The sequence below is a fragment of the Melanostigma gelatinosum genome, assembly GCF_949748355.1.
Source record: "Melanostigma gelatinosum genome assembly, chromosome: 4".
In the NCBI taxonomy this organism is placed as follows: domain Eukaryota; kingdom Metazoa; phylum Chordata; class Actinopteri; order Perciformes; family Zoarcidae; genus Melanostigma; species Melanostigma gelatinosum.
In genome coordinates, this window is record NC_136637.1 from 10,156,044 (window position 1) to 10,175,029 (window position 18,986).

Below are 18,986 nucleotides of genomic sequence, written 5' to 3' on the forward strand. Positions count from 1 at the left end.
TTCGTAGCCATCGTCGCATTTTTGGAAACTGCAAAAAAAAAAAAGACCGCAGCGACTTTAACGCGGCGTGTTGTTGGCGCAGACTGACAGGTGAGGAGTTTGGCACTGATTCACGGGGCGGCGTGTTAGCTTGCACCGCCCCGATGTATAGCCATGCGCGATATCCTGCACATGAAGAGGGGAAATTAATTAACATTGTTCGCTTTTATTTGTCCGGCGTGTTGGCCCGCTACACTGGCCGTGTGTGAGAGAGTGTGCGCTACGTGCTCCAATGCTCGAGTAAACGAGGTGTGTCTTGCGCTCAGGTAAAGTGCTGAGGCTGTCAGGTTTTGGGCCGCAGACCTTTCTGTCACATCCCGCCCGGACCAGACCTGGATGTTGTTCCCGTGTGCTGGGGAGGAACAGAGCCGTGTCACCCAGCTCAGACACCCGGAGGCATCGCTGCTCTCACTGCATCTTAAGGGCGCGTGAGTGGTTCATGCATAATGCAGAGATCTCATTCTGTCCTGGTGCAGCTGCCGATGTGATGTTGCTGTGATTAACCATTTACAAACCCGACCATTCAGAAGTGCATTCTGACATAGTTCTTACCAGGATCATAAGATAGGCTTCTTTTGTGCAATAAGGTTAAATGTTTATAGTAAGGATTATTATTGTGGATGCTGCCATATGCAATCACTTTCAACATACTGCTAAATAGTACACAGATGCTACAGTGTGGACATGCTGTGCCACTGGAGGTGAACAGATGCCAGAGAAGAGCACAATCAACTCACTTTAACGTATTTACAGGAGAAGCTCCTGTTGAAGTGTTGATATGAAATGACATTTGCAACATTAGGTCAGTGTTTTTGCTGAGCAGCCGGACACACTAGTCCTTGTCGATGCTAGTCTGTAAACAGACCTGTGGGCATCAATAGAAGTGTGCATTGTTTTCATCCATAGCACTGATCTCAAACTCTCTCATCTTGTTTCACACACAGTGCATATCAGAAAATGAACTATTGTTTGGTCAACAAATACCTTACCACGTTTCTTAAATCCAATAACAAGCCTGTTTTTTTTTTCCTTTTACACAACTTGTCAGCAGAACATTTCATAAAATGTTTAACTTTGGATTAGGCAACAACCGATTGCATGTTCATAATGACTTGAGATCCCTGCACTATGAAAATTATTGTCTTTAAGCAATGATATGAAACTCGCACAGAAACTATATACTGACAAGATCTGTTCTGCAACATTTCTCATAGATCTTGGATATGTACAGTCATTTTAGAAGGAAGCTTTGAATTCAGGTTACAAACCATAAGCATGTGCATCTTTCTTCTTTTGATGCAACTTTGTCAACATGTCCATCTTGTCTTCCCTCTGTCTGTCTTCCAGCCAGCTGTAAGCTGCCACCGCAGAGCTTTAATCATGACGGCAGAGCAGACGATCGGCATCAAGGAGGCAGAGGTGATCAAGGTGATGCTGGACTTCCTGAACTCCAGGAAGCTGCACATCAGCATGCTGGCCCTAGAGAAGGAGAGCGGCGTCATCAATGGACTCTACTCTGATGACATGCTCTTCCTCAGGTATGACTGTGCAGTCGTGACTTGTGGCACATAGAAGAAGACCATAGTGTCCTGAAAGGGAAGAGTTGACTTTCAGCTTTACAGAAATGTGTAGCATGTTGTGCTGTTTGTTAGGATCTGGGTTTGTACACGTCTCAGGCATTTTCCCACCATTTGCCAGTGGTTGTCTTATGTCAGAGTGAAATGAGGGCTTGCTTATCAGAGGCCTCTTAAATTGTCCATTTGCTGCTTTCAACAGACAACTCATTCTGGACGGCCAATGGGAGGAGGTGATGCAGTTCATTCAACCTCTCGAAGGAATGGACAAGTTTGACAAGAAAAGGTGAGAGAGTCTTAAAAATGTGCATGCAGTAGTTTTGATTTATTGTTGAGGCATTAAGAGGAGAACATGAGGCCTGACTGAAACACAGCTCTATGTGTTCGAGTTGACGGATGCCTGCAGCTAGAACAGCTCTTATTTTCAGTGCAGTTGTATTGCTGGTTTGTAGGTATTTCAAGAATAATATGAAGTTCAGTATTGATAGTATTTCTCTTCACTACCGGTAAGACTGGTAGCCTTGGGCCAATTCCCAATACAGTGTGTCATAAAAAAAATGAAGTTGTATTGTAGTATACCATGAGAAATGTCATACAAAAGTCATATTATAGTATACTCATGTCATATTACTGACTTCTTTCTTACTAAATACTCAACACAAAAAAAGAATATTTTTAAACTCCGTTGTCTTACCTAATTAAATAATTTTATCAAAATATTCCCACCCAGGAAATGTCACAGTCAGGTGAATCAGTCTGTGTCTTATGAAGTGTGTTTGATAATACTGAGATTTGTGTTTCCAGGTTTCGCTACATCATCCTGAGGCAGAAGTTTCTGGAAGCTCTGTGTGTAAATAATGCGATGTCTGCTGCTGAAGACCCTCATAATGTACGTAAATATGTAATGAGGAAATTAGTACGAGTTGTGACAATTTGAAAAATAGCAGAAGCCTGTGATTTAATTGATATGATGCATCGATGTGTGAATAGGAAGCTTCTTCTAAAATGTATACCAGTGTGGTTCTACAGAAAAACAGACCTCTGATTCAGAGAGAGCATCTTTAACAACACATCCTCACTTCTCCTCTCCCAACCTTCTGTCAACTGCAGCTCGAGCTCACCATGCAGGCGGCAGTCAGGTGCCTCCACAGTGTGGAGGAGTTCTGTCCGACCAAGGACGACTACAGCAAGCTGTGTCTCCTCCTCACCCTGCCGCGCCTCACCTCCCACGCAGAGTTCAAAGACTGGAACCCGAGCACGGCACGTGTCCACTGCTTTGAAGAAGCCTGCGCTATGGTGGCCGAGTTCATCCCTGCGGACAGGAAGCTGAGCGAGGCGGGCTTCAGGGCCAGTGGAAACCGCCTGTTCCAGCTGCTCATCAAGGGGATTCTTTACGAGTGCTGTGTCGAATTCTGCCAGGTAACATGATACCCGAAATAGAAGGGTAACAAAAGTCTACTTCAATGCAAGGTGTCCTATTTGATGTATTAAAACATGGTAGGTCCTACTTTTATTTCAAAAGCATGGTAGTTGAACAGAAACTTCCAGTCACGGTTGATGGTCGGAACTGTTTCTGTGTTTTCTAGAGCAAAGCAACTGGCGAGGAGATCACAGAGGGTGAGGTGTTGCTCGGTGTGGACTTGCTGTGCGGGAACGGCTGTGATGAACTGGACTTGTCGCTGCTCTCCTGGCTGCAGAATGTCTCTCCGGGTGCCTTCTCCTGCGCCTTCCAGCAAAAGACCCTCAACATCCACGTGGACCGCCTGCTGAAGCCCAGCAAGGCCGACCTCACTCCGTTGATCAACCGCCTGTCCCCCTGCCCTACCTCACCCTTCCACCAGAGGCCTCATTCAGCGGACACCTACATGTCAAGATCCCTCAACCCGGCTTTGGACGGCCTGTCCCACGGTCTGGCAGCCCAGGACAAGAGAGGCATGCAGGCGGACATGAAGTCCGCCCTCAGCCGGAGCCTAGTGGAGAACAATGTGCATCAGCAGGACGATTCGCCAGAAAAGTAAGGGCCTAAGCTGAGACTCATGACTTTTACGTGGTAGTAGTTTACCAAGCATGTGTAACGTGCAACATTAGGTGTTAAACCCATGGTAGGTCTTGTTGTATGACACACTCTGTAGCTGAATTAATCCCATTATCACTGCTTTAACAGAGACATACTACCTACTGTGCTGCACAACGCATATGACACTGCATCTGAGTGCTGATGGATGCAATAGGATCTAAAGCCTTCAGCTTATAACTCTTTATTGAAAAAAGGTTAAGATGCTTTTCCTTACGGAAACTCTGATATTTGACAGTGAAGTGGACTGGAGAGCAGTTTTTTTTTTTTAGTCGGTTCTCCGGAGCTCATTGGGTCATTACTACAGCCTCAGGGGTTAGGATTAGAAAACACTGAGGAAGTCAGGCAAGATTACCGCAAATAACATGTCACACCACTAATGACAAGGTGTCGACGGCGTTCTGAGGCATCAATTGAAAGGAATACTGTAAACTGAGAAGTTACCAGACTGTTGGATGTTGCAAGGTTCTCTGACTCCACCTGCTGGATACTATTAATGTGCACAACTGGTACAAAGGGAGATCTCTACGATCAGTGATGAAGTGCAGCAGTTTGTCATCCTCAACAACAGAAATAGTCTTTGCAGTAAGTTATGCATTTAAGACGTGATTACAATGAATCAGATATGCCAAAAAACAAACGTATTCTTTAAGTTCAAGCAAATATAAACACATTTCTCATATTTGCTAATAAGTAGCAAAATGAGTAGCCCACATTCGTTCTATTCCTTTCCTTTTGCTACATACACGGTATAATCCTCAAGTTTATTATGCATGAAGTGTTTTTGGCTTATATTGTATTGTTTTATTTCCTCCTTCACCTCAAATGAATTTAAATATGAACTAAATTGTTGTCAATTGACACGTACGTCGTATATTCCCCTGACTATAGGAAGAACTCACAAAGGCCGGATGGACCCAACCCCACACGCACACCTCTGACCCCTGGAAAAGATGGTGGGCCATCCTGCAGCGCAGAAACACATGAGGTAATTAGAACTGCCGACTCTAAGCAGTGTCCAGCTGAATGTGTAAATACTTGTTTCATGTGGTAGAGACAATAAAGGTTATCAAGATCCCTATTAGCTACAGCATTCTTCCTGGGGTCCACAAAACAGACTGATATAGGGACTGTACGAAAAATTATTATGAACATAATACAGAATAAACAGGACAAGACTCGCACTCAGGAAAAGCTTCTAACAATTCGTAGCCATGAAGGAGCCATCTGGTCACTTGAGTCTGTCTTCCCTCCACAGTTATTACTCCAGATTAAAGAGATTTAGAATAGATTCCCCCTGAACCTCCTGGACCACCTCATCTCCACTGCCTCATAAATCCTTCCCCAATTCTCCACCACACCTGTCCAGGGGGCACTATCGCCCTCCGGCCCCCTGTCCCAGAGAAGAGGTCACGGACACTGGAGGCAGATAATCTGGCGCGATGTGCGGTCACACCCAACGTGGCCTGTTGCTTCCATCATCGTTCATCTTTATGCACCCCAGATCTCATCCACAGGCGCAAAGTAGCTTGAGATTGGATTGTCGTGTGTGTGTGTGTGTGTGTGTGTGTGTGTGTGTGTGTGTGTGTTTTGAAAAGTGGTGAGAGAGGTGAAGGGGAATGTACTGTAGATCTGCTGGATAAAATGAGGTCCTTGAAAACTTTTTATGGGGTTTATGATGGATGAGACCTTGGGAGTTGAAGAGTTATCAGGAGTGGCTCTTGGGAGAGAGTTTGTCTATTATCATCTAGTGTGTGTGTGCTATTGCATGTGTGTATGTAGTGGCAATGAGCACTGCCAAGTGTTCAAGCAGAGAATACTTAAATGCTATAATAAATATTCTGCCATTCAGGTTACGGGGCTTGTTCAGGTGAAACACATCCTGTCAAAAAATGTGTGACAGTTTTCTAAATCTTCTGCAAAAAACAAGCGGTCTATTTTTGACTCGCTGTGTGTTTGTCCAGCGTCCTGACTCCACGGAGCACATCCAGGAGTATTACCGGCAGCGTCTCCGTGTGCAGCAGCATCTGGAGCAGAAGCAGCAGCAGAGACAGCTTTACCAGCAGATGCTGCTGGAGGGGGGGGTGAAGCCGCAGGACGGAGCCCAAAACAACCTCACCGAGACCTTCCTCAGTAGGTGAGCTAGTCCTATTCAAAGATTGAACATCAAGGATTAAATGAAGAGAGCACAACCTCAGTGCTACCTTTATTGAGACAAAGAGATCTTGTTTTTGTCCAGATCCATTCAGAAGTTGGAGGAGATGAATGTGGGCATAGACCACCGAGGAGATGAGGTGGTGGCACAGTGGAACGGACTGACAGGGAGCACCAGCACATCCAGTCCCACAACCACCAACACCTCCCACACCCCAGACACTGGGCCGCCAAGGGAAGAGCCAGGGGGAGGGGTCAGCAGCACCCCGGTAAGCACCGGGAGCCACGGCTTGCCTTCCCTCAGCGAGTCCCCAGTTCCTGCCGGTCAGAGGTAAGAGCCGGCCGAGCATGCGGTCAAGTCATTACCTCAACTCATGTGTTTGGCTAAAGTTGTGATAGGATTTCATGTAATTTGATGCATTTGATGTTGACTAGTACTGACTCTTCAAACTCTTAAGCAAATTAATTTTACTGGTATGGAATGAATTTACCTTTCTAGTGTGTGTGTGTGTGTGTGTGTGTGTGTGTGTGTGTGTGTGTGTGTGTGTGTGTGTGTGTGTGTGTGTGTGTGTGTGTGTGTGTGTGTGTGTGTGTGTGTGTGTGTGTGTGTGTGTGTGTGTGTGTGTGTGGCCATTTTTATTATCAGTGTTGACAGGATAAGAGGATCTTGTCCCACAGTCCAAGATGATTCTGGCTGCTCTGCGACACGTAACTCACAAGAGGTACAGCAAACTACTTCAGGATTATTTTAGATATATTTTTTCATATTTCTTTATTTTTTACCAGGTCCATTGTTCTTTGCAACCACCTGTGTATCCGAACCATAAAAAATGTTGTAAAATATCTCAATGCTGATGTACGGGTAGATCCTAGTTCAAAATATTATTGTTCTAAACTTGCACAGCTGGAGAAATCCAAAGCCCAGTTTGTTCGAGTGAACCAGCTGGAGGACACGCAGGCTGTTCGTGCAGTGGCCTTCCATCCCTCTGGGGCGCTCTATGCTGTCGGCTCCAACTCAAAAACCCTGAGAGTCTGTGGCTACCCAGAGACACTGACCGTCAGGTAGGAGCTATTTACATGTGCCTACAAATCCAAACCGTGAGATGTTCTTACCAGATGAGAAACTGTTTATGCGCTAGAAAATAGATGGCGGTAGCTTCTTAGAAAATGTTACTGAAGTTTGTTCATACACAGAAAACAAGCTACAGTGTGTTTCAACTTAGCGTGTGGTGGCAGCATGGGTGTTACTGTAAATGTACATACAAGTACACTGGGGATATGTATTGTGTGAGCAATTTTCTATCATGACCAAGGAAAGCTAAAAGCAAAAACTGCTATATTCCTGTTCTGTGTCTTCAATTCTATTTATTTTAATCTGACAAAAAGTCAACGAAACTTTGAGAAACATGGTTGTCTGTCTTACACCAAGAAAAGCCAATCCTCGTAATATTTTAGCCCAGGTTGCAATTCTTCCCACAATTATTCTATAACATTTTAGAGTTCACACCTTGTCTTTCTTGACCTGTCCAGTAGTTCTGGTGCAGTCAAACAGCCAGCGGTGCGCTTTAGGAGGAACAAACACCACAAGGGCTCAATCTACTGTGTAGCCTGGAGCCACTGTGGACAACTGTTGGCTACTGGCTCCAATGACAAATTCGTCAAAGTCCTGCCATTCAATGCAGAGAGCTGCAATGCCACAGGTATTATTGGATGTGTTTTCGTGTGTATGTGATGAGCAATGTTCATTTTCTCAATGACCAATACAACCAATACAATGGTGTTGTTTCCACCCTAAATGTACGTCTCTGATTTAGGCCCAGACCTGGAGTTCAGCATGCATGACGGTACCATCAGGGACCTGGCCTTCATGGAGGGCCCTGAGAGTGGAGGATCCATCTTGATCAGTGCAGGGGCCGGAGACTGCAACATCTACACAACAAACTGTCAGAGAGGACAGGGGCTTCACGCCCTGAGTGGACACACCGGTATGCTAACCACAGATCATGCTTTGCCTTTGTGAAAGAAACAGCCTTGAGGAAATTCAAAGGTTTTGAAATTAGTTTGCAGATATGGAAGATCACCTAAATACATCTTTGAGGATTATTATTTCTCAATGGTTCATGAGTTATGAAGTACCAGAAGATGGTTATAGTATAGTCATAACAAAGTCATAGTTTAGTAATTTATTAAAAAATGTCATAAAAAGTAATCGTATAATGTCATGAACACTCTATATATTCCATCTTCTATAGTACATAATGTTATTAAAAAGCTATGGTAAAGGAAGTCATAAAAAGTGTTGTATAATAAAAAGTCATGTCGTGTTTTGTAAGTATGTAATAAAAAAGCATAGACAGTCATTAAACAAAATCATTACAAAGTATGTCATGAAAAACATAGTATAGCATGTTTTTACAATGGCATAATATAGTATGCCATGAAAAATAATAAAAAGTTATTGTGTAGTATGTCATGAAAAAAATCATATCATTTGTGTGTATGTGTATATGTATGTATATGTATATATATGTATATGTATATATATATATATATATGTATATATGTGTGTGTGTATATATATGTGTGTGTGTATATATATATATGTGTGTGTATATATATATATATATATATATATATATATTATATATCACAAGGATTTCCTGAAAAATTCATAATATCGTATAGCACAAAAAAGTAAGTCATAAAAAGTCTTCAAAAAGTAAAAGTATAGAATGTTATATGAAGTCACAGTATACCAGGTCAAAAAAAGGTAGTAGTATAGCGTGTCCTAAAAAAACATAGTGTAGCATGACGTTAAAAAATTATAGAATGTCGTAAAAGAAAAGTCAAAAACAGGGCTTGTAAACACAACACCTCAGTACAACATGGCAAAGCTAGAGCATGCACAGTGTTTAACATGCCACCGCTTTGTTTGCACAGGTCACATTCTCACTCTGTACACGTGGGGAGGGTGGATGATTGCCTCCGGCTCCCAGGACAAGACGGTGCGCTTCTGGGACCTGCGGGTGCCGAGCTGTGTCCGGGTTGTGGGCACAACGCTGCACGGCTCAGGTGAGTTCCATCACGACTCTTAAGGACGGCGGATCTTTTATGTTGCTGCAAATGATTTGTACGGCGCTCCCGACGTGTTGAGCTGTAGCAAGCGTACTGCTTGTTGTTACCATTGTGTCTCACACAGGAAGTGCAGTTGCTTCAGTGGCGGTGGATCCCAGCGGCCGCCTGCTGGCCACGGGTCAGGAGGACAGTACCTGCATGCTGTACGACATCAGAGGGGGCCGCATAGTGCAGACGTACCGCCCTCACAGCAGCGATATCCGCTCGGTGCGCTTCTCACCCGGAGCCCATCATCTTCTCACCGGCTCGTACGACAACAAAGTTCTCATCAGTGACCTTCAAGGTAGCAAAGCCCGCATGGGGAGACCAAGAAAAAAATACATCTCGTGTACAGTATGTCCCGTTTAAAAAGGGTAAACTTCCTGGATGCCAGCAACTGTTGGAAGAATGATACACTCGCCACCATGTTGGTGCAAAACAACACTGTCTTGTGACTGGATTGGCCACTCCTGTGTGACGTGTTTTTCTCTGCCCCCCCTCAGGTGACCTAACAAAGCCCCTCCCTCAGATAGTGGCAGGGGAGCACTGGGACAAGGTGATCCAGTGTAGGTGGCACCCCACTGACCGGACCTTCGTCTCCTCCTCCGCAGATCGAACTGTTGTCCTCTGGGCACCGGGCCCCTGAGCACCGGGCCCCTGAGCACCGGGCCCCTGAGCTGTTCACTGGAGAGCTGCTGGTTAACAGCAGCAGCAGCAGGAAGCACAAGAACACAGTGTCCACACTTGGCAGCATGGGATCGCTAAACTGCTGCGGTGTGCGTTTGTGTACACACACCGTGAGCATCGAGCTGTTTTATATGCTGCTCAGTTTAGAGGTGTGTGTGTGTGTGTGATGCCTAATAATTTTGGCTTTTGTAAGTAAAGCATACAGATTATGGAGCCTGCAAAGGTGTAGTTGGAATATAGAGATGACTGATATTGAAAGCCATGAGTAAGTTCACTGCAAGCACACCTTCAAGTTAGTTTAATTGTTTTTCTCACAATACCAAACTACATGCTAGGCAGGTATACCAGGTTTAGTCACAACTTTGTACAAAAAACGCCAACTTGGTGCAACATAAAGCAGTCGCTGTCTCTACAGGAAGCAGTGAGCTGGACTCTTCATGTTGTGGATAGAGGCCACGTTTGGTTATGCATATCATAATGTGCCTTTTTGTAACATTTTTAGAGATTTTTTGGGTGTGGGTAGATTGAGAGATTTATTTATTTATTTGCAGCTTTATTTTGATATTTTCTCATATGTAAAATCTTGTATTGTCACTTTAATTCAGAAAATGATCACCCACAATAATAATGTGCACACCTGTATAGACTCCCAGTGTTTCTCCTAACGTCTGTTACTGTTGAAAAAGTGAGAGTAATTGCGCTTTACACAAATAATGAAAATAGAAATTCAGTGATGAGTCATTTGTGTCTCAGACCCACGATTTCATTTTAACGTTGTCTTCTAAACACGCTAAATAAATAGATTGCAACATGGGAATACGGTCGGGTCTGGAGCTTCAGAAACCTGGTTTTGTGGATCCTATCAAATGCACATTGGATGTGTAGAGTCAGGTCTGGAATCAGGGTAATTCCAAAGGACGAACACAGTAAAAGCAAAGCTTAGTGCCGTTGTAAAAGGGGATTGTGTGTGAGGAGAAATAACAGAAGTTGTGGTAAGAGCTCAATCACCGATCAGCTCCTCAGACTTTAGGAGAGGGGGTATGCAATCGTTATCCCACAAAATAAAAGATTATTAATAAAATGATCAAAGAAGTTAGAAGGTTATAAAGCACTTTAAAGATAGGAATGCTGCTGGACTGCACAATGTGAAGAGAAAAGTGTAGTCATATCTTTAACTTGTACAAATAAGGCTCTGATTTTATCTTCACTTTTACGGAGCAGCTATGCAGACACCTGATGGATGAGAGAGAGAGAGAGAGGAGGGTGTTATGCATCATGTTTCACATTATCTGGAGCTCACAATGGCATGCTGAGTGTCGTTTGAAACCTGTGCTGTTTTAAACAATGTTTGTGCACACAAATGTGTAATGATGGAACTGCCAAGGGGTCATTGGGGTTCAATCTGTTAAAAACAAATAAAATGGTGGCTGTCCAATACTCATGTTGTTGCTTTTGAATGAATGGAGCTGTCAGTTAACTGATGGAATAAAGTGACAAAGTGTCATCACACTGCTCGCTGTTGTCTATGTTTTTCCAACTAGAAACACATTCAAATACAAAAATATGATTTGTTTTTTTAAATTCCCTGACATATGCCGGGCGCACCGCACATATTTCTCCTCTAGGCCTATGTTGGGTATGCATCGGACTACTGACGCCTGTCCTGCACACTCCCATCACTAGCATGGCTAAACTGTACGGGTTGGGACATGCTCATGGCATTTTGGCAGAAACAAAAAGTATGATAAGCTATGAGAAATAAATTGAAGATTAAAAGAAGTCATGCAGGACACAAAGAGATATAAAAAGTGCAAGAGGTTAGAGAGAAAGGGGGGTGATAGAGGGATGGAGGTAACTGCAGAGAAGAGCGCAAGCAGGGATTTAGCATCACTCGCATGCTGCGCTGGATCATTCCCGCTTTTGTTGGACGGACAATGAGAGCTCGGGGTACCGGGCTTAAAAAGGATACGCACACTGTCACAGCCAGCAACCCTGGAGAGACACCAGCCAAACCAGAGGTACCAGAGAGGAGACTTTGGACTTACACAGAACCTGTTTTTATTCTGCTTCCAGGAAGATTTTACTTTCTTTGAGGGTCTAAAAGGCAAATCAACAAATAAGAACTTGCTTCTTTGGAGAACAAGCGGAACCATGAAGAAGAGATGAAGTTCGGAGACCTTTATCTTGGGAACAGATCTTTACAGCCAACAAGGCTTGGGACCCTGGTGTTTGACAATGTTGTTGTTTATGTCATGCTACATGAACACACATTTGGGAGTCAGATGTATCGGTCTAATTAGGATGTGATTTTGGAATTTAGGGGTTTTCAAGAGCTGCGTGGCAGTTGAGAATCAGTGGATGAAATCATTGCTTTGCTGGCTGTGTGACAGAGACCCGACACTGCTGACGGGTCAGTTGCTCAGTATTGGAAGATTAGTTCGATAGAGGGGCATTAGCATTGAACAATAGCTCTGAACTGCCTGATAGGCAAGCTTATTGTAACACAGCGGTTTGGGTCTAGTGCTTCGCTGGCTGTGACTGAGTTGACAGCGTCACCAAAGAAGGACTCGTCCTCTCGTCTAATGTGCAGCAGGCATGTATGATTGAAAATGTTCACGTCAAATCTCTGGCTTTTATATAATATGGAAAATGCTTAATAAGGACCATCTGGTAATTCCTAAACCAGAAAAGTGACTCTGGCTATTGTTTTAAAACAGTTTTAAAGGGTAGGAATTGGTTTCATCTTGGACATTTTGTTTCGTTCGTGTGATCAGTCTGCTCTGAAACTACAGTGGGCACTTAAACACGCTTAGACCTGGCTCAGATAGTAGAGGAGATGCAGCAAGTTGGCAGCAGGTCAGTGGAGGTATCATGGACACCTCCCGTAACCAATGTTGCAGCACATCCAGGACACTTAAGTTCTGCTCTGACTTACAACTAAAGGGCTTGATTTGCATCAGGGCGGATAGGAGAGAGGATAGTCCACTGGAATGTAGAACTGGCAAGGAAACTTGCGTGAACATTGATAATAATGTATAACGGCTATTTTTGGCTTCCAGGGCATCAATGAGTAAATCGTGGAGTACGAGGTCTAAATGGTGCACGATGTCTCACCCTGTCCTCTCCTCCCTGAACAGTTGCTGCATGTTTAGGAGGACAGCGCTTCCCCTGGCTTCTATAAGATGCTGTACACTTTAGCGGGAGGGGGCACACTCTGCGGTGTGGCTGCCCTGGTGCTTCTCATTGTTTCTACGGCTACGGACTTCTGGATGCAGTACCGATACTCGGGCAGCTCAGCTAATCAGGGGCTTTGGAGGTTCTGCATCAACCACAAATGTCATGCCCACACCACAACTGTAGGTGAGTACTTCTGAAGTGGCATTTGGACCAGCTGTGTGTTTCTGGGGAATAAATCATAATCATCATAACAACACATTTATCGATACGATCTGATACAATCTAGTGTCCTGTTGATCAATTAGACAGTAAATGTGAAAGCAAATGATATCCGATGCACTGACAGCATCGCTCAATTTTTGATCAAAGACCAATATCATGCTGATCTCTCCAGAAAAGGACTTAAAATGTCTGTAGATTTACTCGTGACATGAATTAGGTTGTCTAAAGACATGTCAACCTCATTCTTTACTGATGGAAAGACCACTTACTTCAATCGTGCCAAAAGTATTTGAAAAGGAGAGAAAAAAGAGAAGAGGAGCCAATTGAAGGAAGACAAGAATTCGCCATTAATATGAAGAAAACTTTTCAAATAAAGAGAACACATTCAAATCGTCTAAAACAGATCCAACTGCATATAGTAGCCTATAGGCCCGACTGCAGATGAAACTCTGCATTGTGAGTGTGAAATAAGATCACACTGGCCAAATTGCCATTAAACATCAAAATGTCATTCAAGCTTCAATAGCAGTACTTTAAGTTTCTGTTGATGTGAATGCGGTCCTGTCCTTCTTGTGTCCAGCCTTCTGGGACGCCACGCGGGCCTTCATGTTGCTGGCGGTGCTGAGCTGCTTCGCCGGCGTGGTGCTCGGCCTGACCGCCTTCACCAACGGCACCAAGAACAAGAGGATCCGTACCGGCGGCATCGCCCTGGTCCTGTCAGGTAACACTCACAATAAGCAGGTTCAACTCATTATAAACTGGATGCACTTCTTCAAAGCAATGGGATTATAAGATTGCAGAGTCATTTTAGTGAAATCAACAGTCAACAGCTTCCTGACATCAGACTCGTCTGTCAGACCTTTTTTCACTTTAAATGGTTTATATGACGGGTTATATAGGTTGGAGTTCCTTTCCTGTGTCTGGTTTGCTTATATTCATGCTTTACTTTTGATAATTTCCTCTCACCCTTCACTCTCAGGTTTTCTTGCTCTGCTGGCTTTGGCCATTTACACCGGCGTGACTGTCACTTTCTTTGGCAAGCGCTTCTTGGACTGGCGCTTTTCGTGGTCCTACATCATCGGCTGGGTGGCCATCATTTTGGCTTTTGCTGCAGGTATTTACTGTATTTTTCTAAAAAAAATGTTTGTTGTGAGTAAACCGTGGGGGACTGAAGTCTTAGCATCCTTGATGAGAGTATCCAAAGGTATGCATTGCAATATTGGGCATTTTTCTTTCAGGTGTGTTTCAGCTCTGTGCTTACCAGCGGACCACTGCAGAACCTGCTCCTTCAAATAACCCGGACGTCTGAACAAGATGCCGATTGGCTCTAGGACTGTTGCATAGGATGTCCCTACTGCGTTTGAGTACCTAGAATGGAATAAATAGAAATCATAAACTCCTGTGTGGTTTCACTGAAAATCTGATTCACTGACACCAATTATTTTATGTTGACATAAAAAAACGCACCTTTAAGGGGTAATTGGCAGATCACCTAATGTAACACCATACAGACGAGCAAACATTCAAACACCATATTCCTAATATCTAGGACTTGGCCCAGGAAAATGTAATTTGTTAGGTCACTTATTATTTTTATGTTACCTTAAAACTTTTTTTTAATGTGTCGAGGTTTGTAGAAAATGAAAAGTGAGAAATGTTTAATCATAATACTACTTTAATTCCACGAAATTAAATGACATGTGAACTGTTTTTGATTTTTGCTAAGACTATAACAAGGACTTCCTTTGACATTCCTTGGGTGGTGTACGCCACTAATCAGAATTTAAATGCCCATTCCAAACGGAGCGTCGTTATTTAACTGACATATAAGAGCTTCGCCACTAGATGGTGGTCTTACACCTCTAAACACCACAGCTGACGTCAGGCCTGTGTCACAAAGGTTTTTAAAGACAGAATCCATTCTGCAGCATAATGAAACGGAACATTGAACAGGAGATAAATGGTTCGGCCCCTCTGGGGAGTCTCGGTCATTCGTAGCATAAAGAAACGGGACGAGCTGCAGATTGCTTCAGCGCAGAACTAAAGAATCGTACAGAAGACAAATGTATTTGGGAAACCTAAGGCAGATGTATTCGACTTTGTACTTCTAAATTAATATTTATTTTTACAGATGTAAGAATGATAAAATATCAAGTATAAACTACAAAATGCATTTCCTGCTGAAAATGCGTTGGAATGCTGAAATGAATCTCAAAAACATTGCTGAAAATAGATATCAAATTAAAAAAAATTTGCAAAAAGCTGAATAATTCAAAAAGTTGAAAGATTACAAATATGAAGTTATATCACACCTCTCCTGAAAGAGCTGAACATTTTGATATTCGAACGGTTTCTGTAGCTTAAAATAATTCCAGCGGTAGTGATATTTGTTGTAGTAGTAGTAGAAGTTGTAGTTGTAGTAGAAGTATTATTAGCAGTATAAGTATAAGTGGCATTTGAATAAGTACTAGTTGTAGCAGTAGTGATATTTGTAGTAGCAGTAGTAGTAGAAGTTGTAGTCGACGTATTAGTAATTAGAAGAAGTAAGGCAAGGCAAGGCAAGGCAAGTTTATTTGTATAGCACATTTCAACAACAAGGTAATTCAAAGTGCTTCACATAAAACCATTAAAAGCATCAAAACATAAGGCAAAAGAAAAGGAGATTTAAAAACAATTAAAGAAACAGTGTAAGAAATAAAATTCAGTCGTAAAAAGTAAAGGAGATTTAAAACATACATTGAAACAATAATTGATGTCTCCCTGAGACATTACGCTGCACGCAATCAACCATACACTGCCGCAATTCTGCAATTACTCGCACACAAACCACGTCTGGAAAAGATCTCTGCCGATCTGCGTTTTATAGTGTACGCCTTGCACGAACTCGGTCCCGGAGGAAATGGCGACATATTGTACACTTTCTAAATTTGAATCGATAGTAGTAGTGGTAGTATCAGTAGTCGTAGTAATAGCTGTAGTAGTGGTCGTAGTATTTAATATAACAGTAGTAGTAGTAGAATAAGTCATAGTAGTAATAGTAAAGTCAGTTTTTAAAGTAGCAGTAGTAGTAGTACTAGTAGCAGTCGTACTAATAGCTGTAGTAGTATTAGTACTGGTGATAGCAGGAATAGCCGTATTAGCAGTTGTGGTATAAGTAATAAGTAGTGGTAGTGTAGTAATAGCAGTAGTGGTAGTAATAATATTTATGGTAGCAGTAGTAGTAATAGTAGCAACAGCTAAAGTTGAAGTAGTAGTAATACTAGAAATGTTAGCAGTAGTAGTAGTTGTCGCAGTATTAGTAAGAGCATTCATTATTTCAACAAAAAAAGCCTAATTTTGAGCTCAACGTTTAAATACAGTTAATCCATGAGGCTTTTATTCTGAAAGGGTGGGGCTGGGTGGGGGAGGGAGGAGGAGAGGAGACATAATCATCATGTTTGACACACATAAACAGAGGTTATTAAATGACAGGCTTCATCACAAGCAGTTCAGTTAGAATTCACTCTCTGGGGCTTTTATTTTGAAATGGGGTGTGGGGGAGAAGGGGAGAGGAGACAGAATCATAATGTTAGATAAACACAAACCGGTTATTAAATGACAGGCTTCATCACAAGCATTTCAGTTAGGATTCATTCTGTGGGGCTTTTATTTTAAACCTTACTGGTTAACTCAACATACCTAACAGACATTACACGAAACTAGAAAAAGTATACCCTGTACAATACTAAGAGTTAGTACAACACTGACATGTCTAAGTAGTGTGTCGTTGTGTTATGTCACGTAGGTTACAGGCTAACACAGAGCCTCATGAGTGTATCATGCTGGTTTTGTTTAGCTAACGTTAGCCATGGCTACGGTTAAGCTATCTATTGTAGCAAAGTGTTAGCAAGATAGCAACGTCGCTTTGAACCACTTACGTATTTCTCTTATATGTGTCGGTCAATTGCTATTCGGCTCTTGCAGAATATCTCTCATTGTACGACTACCTAGCTAGTGCAGAGAAATGCTGGGCCGTCTGCAGCAGGGTACGTGCGGAAAACTTCACAAGCGCTGTGTTGCGTCGAGTGGCCTGCGCAGAGCTGAACGCATGTAGCGCATATGTCCTTGAGTAAAGTACAGTTTTCCGTAAAAGTTTGCATGATTGTGTGAATATTATTGATACGTGTTTCTCTTTTCATCATTGACTCAATGTGATTTGGACAATTTTGGAGAAAATAATCCTGCAGGGCAGGGTGACTGGCTTGCAAGCAAAAAAATATAAAGTATGTGCATATGTGTTACTGCAAGTTAATAAACACGTTTTGCTGCTGTTGTTTTTGTTAACTGTCCTCTGCCTTATTGCAATCCAGGCTCTTGTCTCTACTAGAAAGATTAATTTGAGAAATAAATAAGTATATGTATATATATTTACTTAATCTCTCTCTCTCTCTCAATTTCGTTTCCAATACAGATTTGTTGTATTAGAATAAGCAGAGACGGGTTGTGTAATGTTTACAACTCATAGCTGTACTGAATGGTAAGTAAAATAAAAATAACTAGTATAAATCAAATAAAAAATATATTATATATTAGATAAAATAATTAATATTTATCTCTTTCTGTCTTGGCTAATCACACGCACGCACTCACTCACGCACGCGTCACTGAATGCCATGGAAACGGACCCACCCGAGGTTACTTGAGGCCTCAGAACGTTCTGATCGCTCACTCTGCACTTGGACCTGAGCGTAAACACCTCTTGGACATACCGTGGAGAGCCGACTCTTTGAGTTTTTAACTTCTTGAGAAAAGCTACTTGATACAAAACTTGTTGGAGAAACTACTGGATCGCTATACTCTCGTGGACAACAGAAGCACCTGGATGTTGCTTCCTGTGTTACAGCCATCGATACCTGAGTAAAAGAGACTTGGAGACTTTTTCTTAACATTAGTAATTATTAGTCTCCCAGACAACAGAGAAGATGTGTTCACTCTGGACCAGATGAGACGGATGGAGGACCACAGGACCAGATGAGACAGATGGAGGACCACAGGACCAGATGAGACGGATGGACCACAGGACCAGATGAGACGGATGGAGGACCACAGGACCAGATGAGACGGATGGAGGACCACAGGAACACAGGACCAGATGAGACGGATGGAGGACCACAGGACCAGATGAGACGGATGGAGGACCACAGGACCACAGGACCAGATGAGACGGATGGAGGACCACAGGACCAGATGAAGAGCGGTGGTCGCCTTTCTTTCAGTGGGCTGAGTAAGTAATCCTTCACTAAGACTACAGAAGTATCAGTAATAAGATTCCATCATTGGAGGCCAGATTCAACACAACAATGTAAAGGTCGTACAGTTGAGTTCAAATTATTCATCTCTTGTGTTTGTGTCTCACAGGGCACGACTCCTCTGTGCTTTTGGCTCACTCGTGGGGCAGCTGAGAGTGGACGTCATCCAACCATCATCCCAGGAAGACCCAGACCCACCACAGACCACTGAACCACTCTCAGCACCCCAGAGACCCAGTGAGTACGGTGACGTCCTCACCGTACTCACCGGCAATTAATATACAATAAATATTGTGAAATTATAATTTAATATCTTTTTGATTTTCATTTGACTCAAAGGCATTACTGTTAGTACTGTTACGTATTGATAATCATAATATTACATGTTGATATAACTAAAATGGGGAAAGCTTTAGATTATGGCTCCAACGTGCAGCATAATTCTTCCCAATTGAATTCAAACTAAATCATAAATAATTTAAATCTTTACTGATTGTTAACCAGTGCAGAAGGTAATGATACATACATGTAGGTGCAAGGGAACAAGATCTGACGTTAATGAACAATAAATCAATGAATTATTATAATTTATGACACTGCTGTAGTTTATTTAAAAATGATCATATATAACTTACCAACACTGGAGAGGCACAGATG

At 42.7% G+C, this 18,986-nt stretch overlaps 2 protein-coding genes across 2 annotated transcripts; both read left to right on the plus strand.

The window, feature by feature from the left end:
* Window positions 1–1,419: 1,419 nt before the first annotated feature.
* LOC306776336 (WD repeat-containing protein 47-like) lies at window positions 1,420–9,601 on the plus strand (the record flags this gene model as incomplete). The annotated part of the gene is made up of 15 exons (XM_079266992.1): window positions 1,420–1,577; window positions 1,816–1,899; window positions 2,418–2,502; window positions 2,724–3,032; window positions 3,200–3,627; window positions 4,579–4,675; window positions 5,652–5,824; window positions 5,927–6,172; window positions 6,488–6,563; window positions 6,746–6,903; window positions 7,372–7,541; window positions 7,656–7,826; window positions 8,782–8,913; window positions 9,041–9,259; window positions 9,459–9,601. The coding sequence occupies 15 exons, from the start codon at window positions 1,420–1,422 to the stop codon at window positions 9,599–9,601; spliced, it is 2,649 nt and encodes an 882-aa protein (XP_079123118.1).
* Window positions 9,602–12,824: 3,223 nt separating this feature from the next.
* Window positions 12,825–14,350, plus strand: lim2.2 (lens intrinsic membrane protein 2.2; the record flags this gene model as incomplete). Its single annotated transcript, XM_079266619.1, has 4 exons — window positions 12,825–13,002; window positions 13,622–13,762; window positions 14,021–14,155; window positions 14,280–14,350. The coding sequence occupies 4 exons, from the start codon at window positions 12,825–12,827 to the stop codon at window positions 14,348–14,350; spliced, it is 525 nt and encodes a 174-aa protein (XP_079122745.1).
* Between the last annotated feature and the right edge of the window lie 4,636 nt (window positions 14,351–18,986).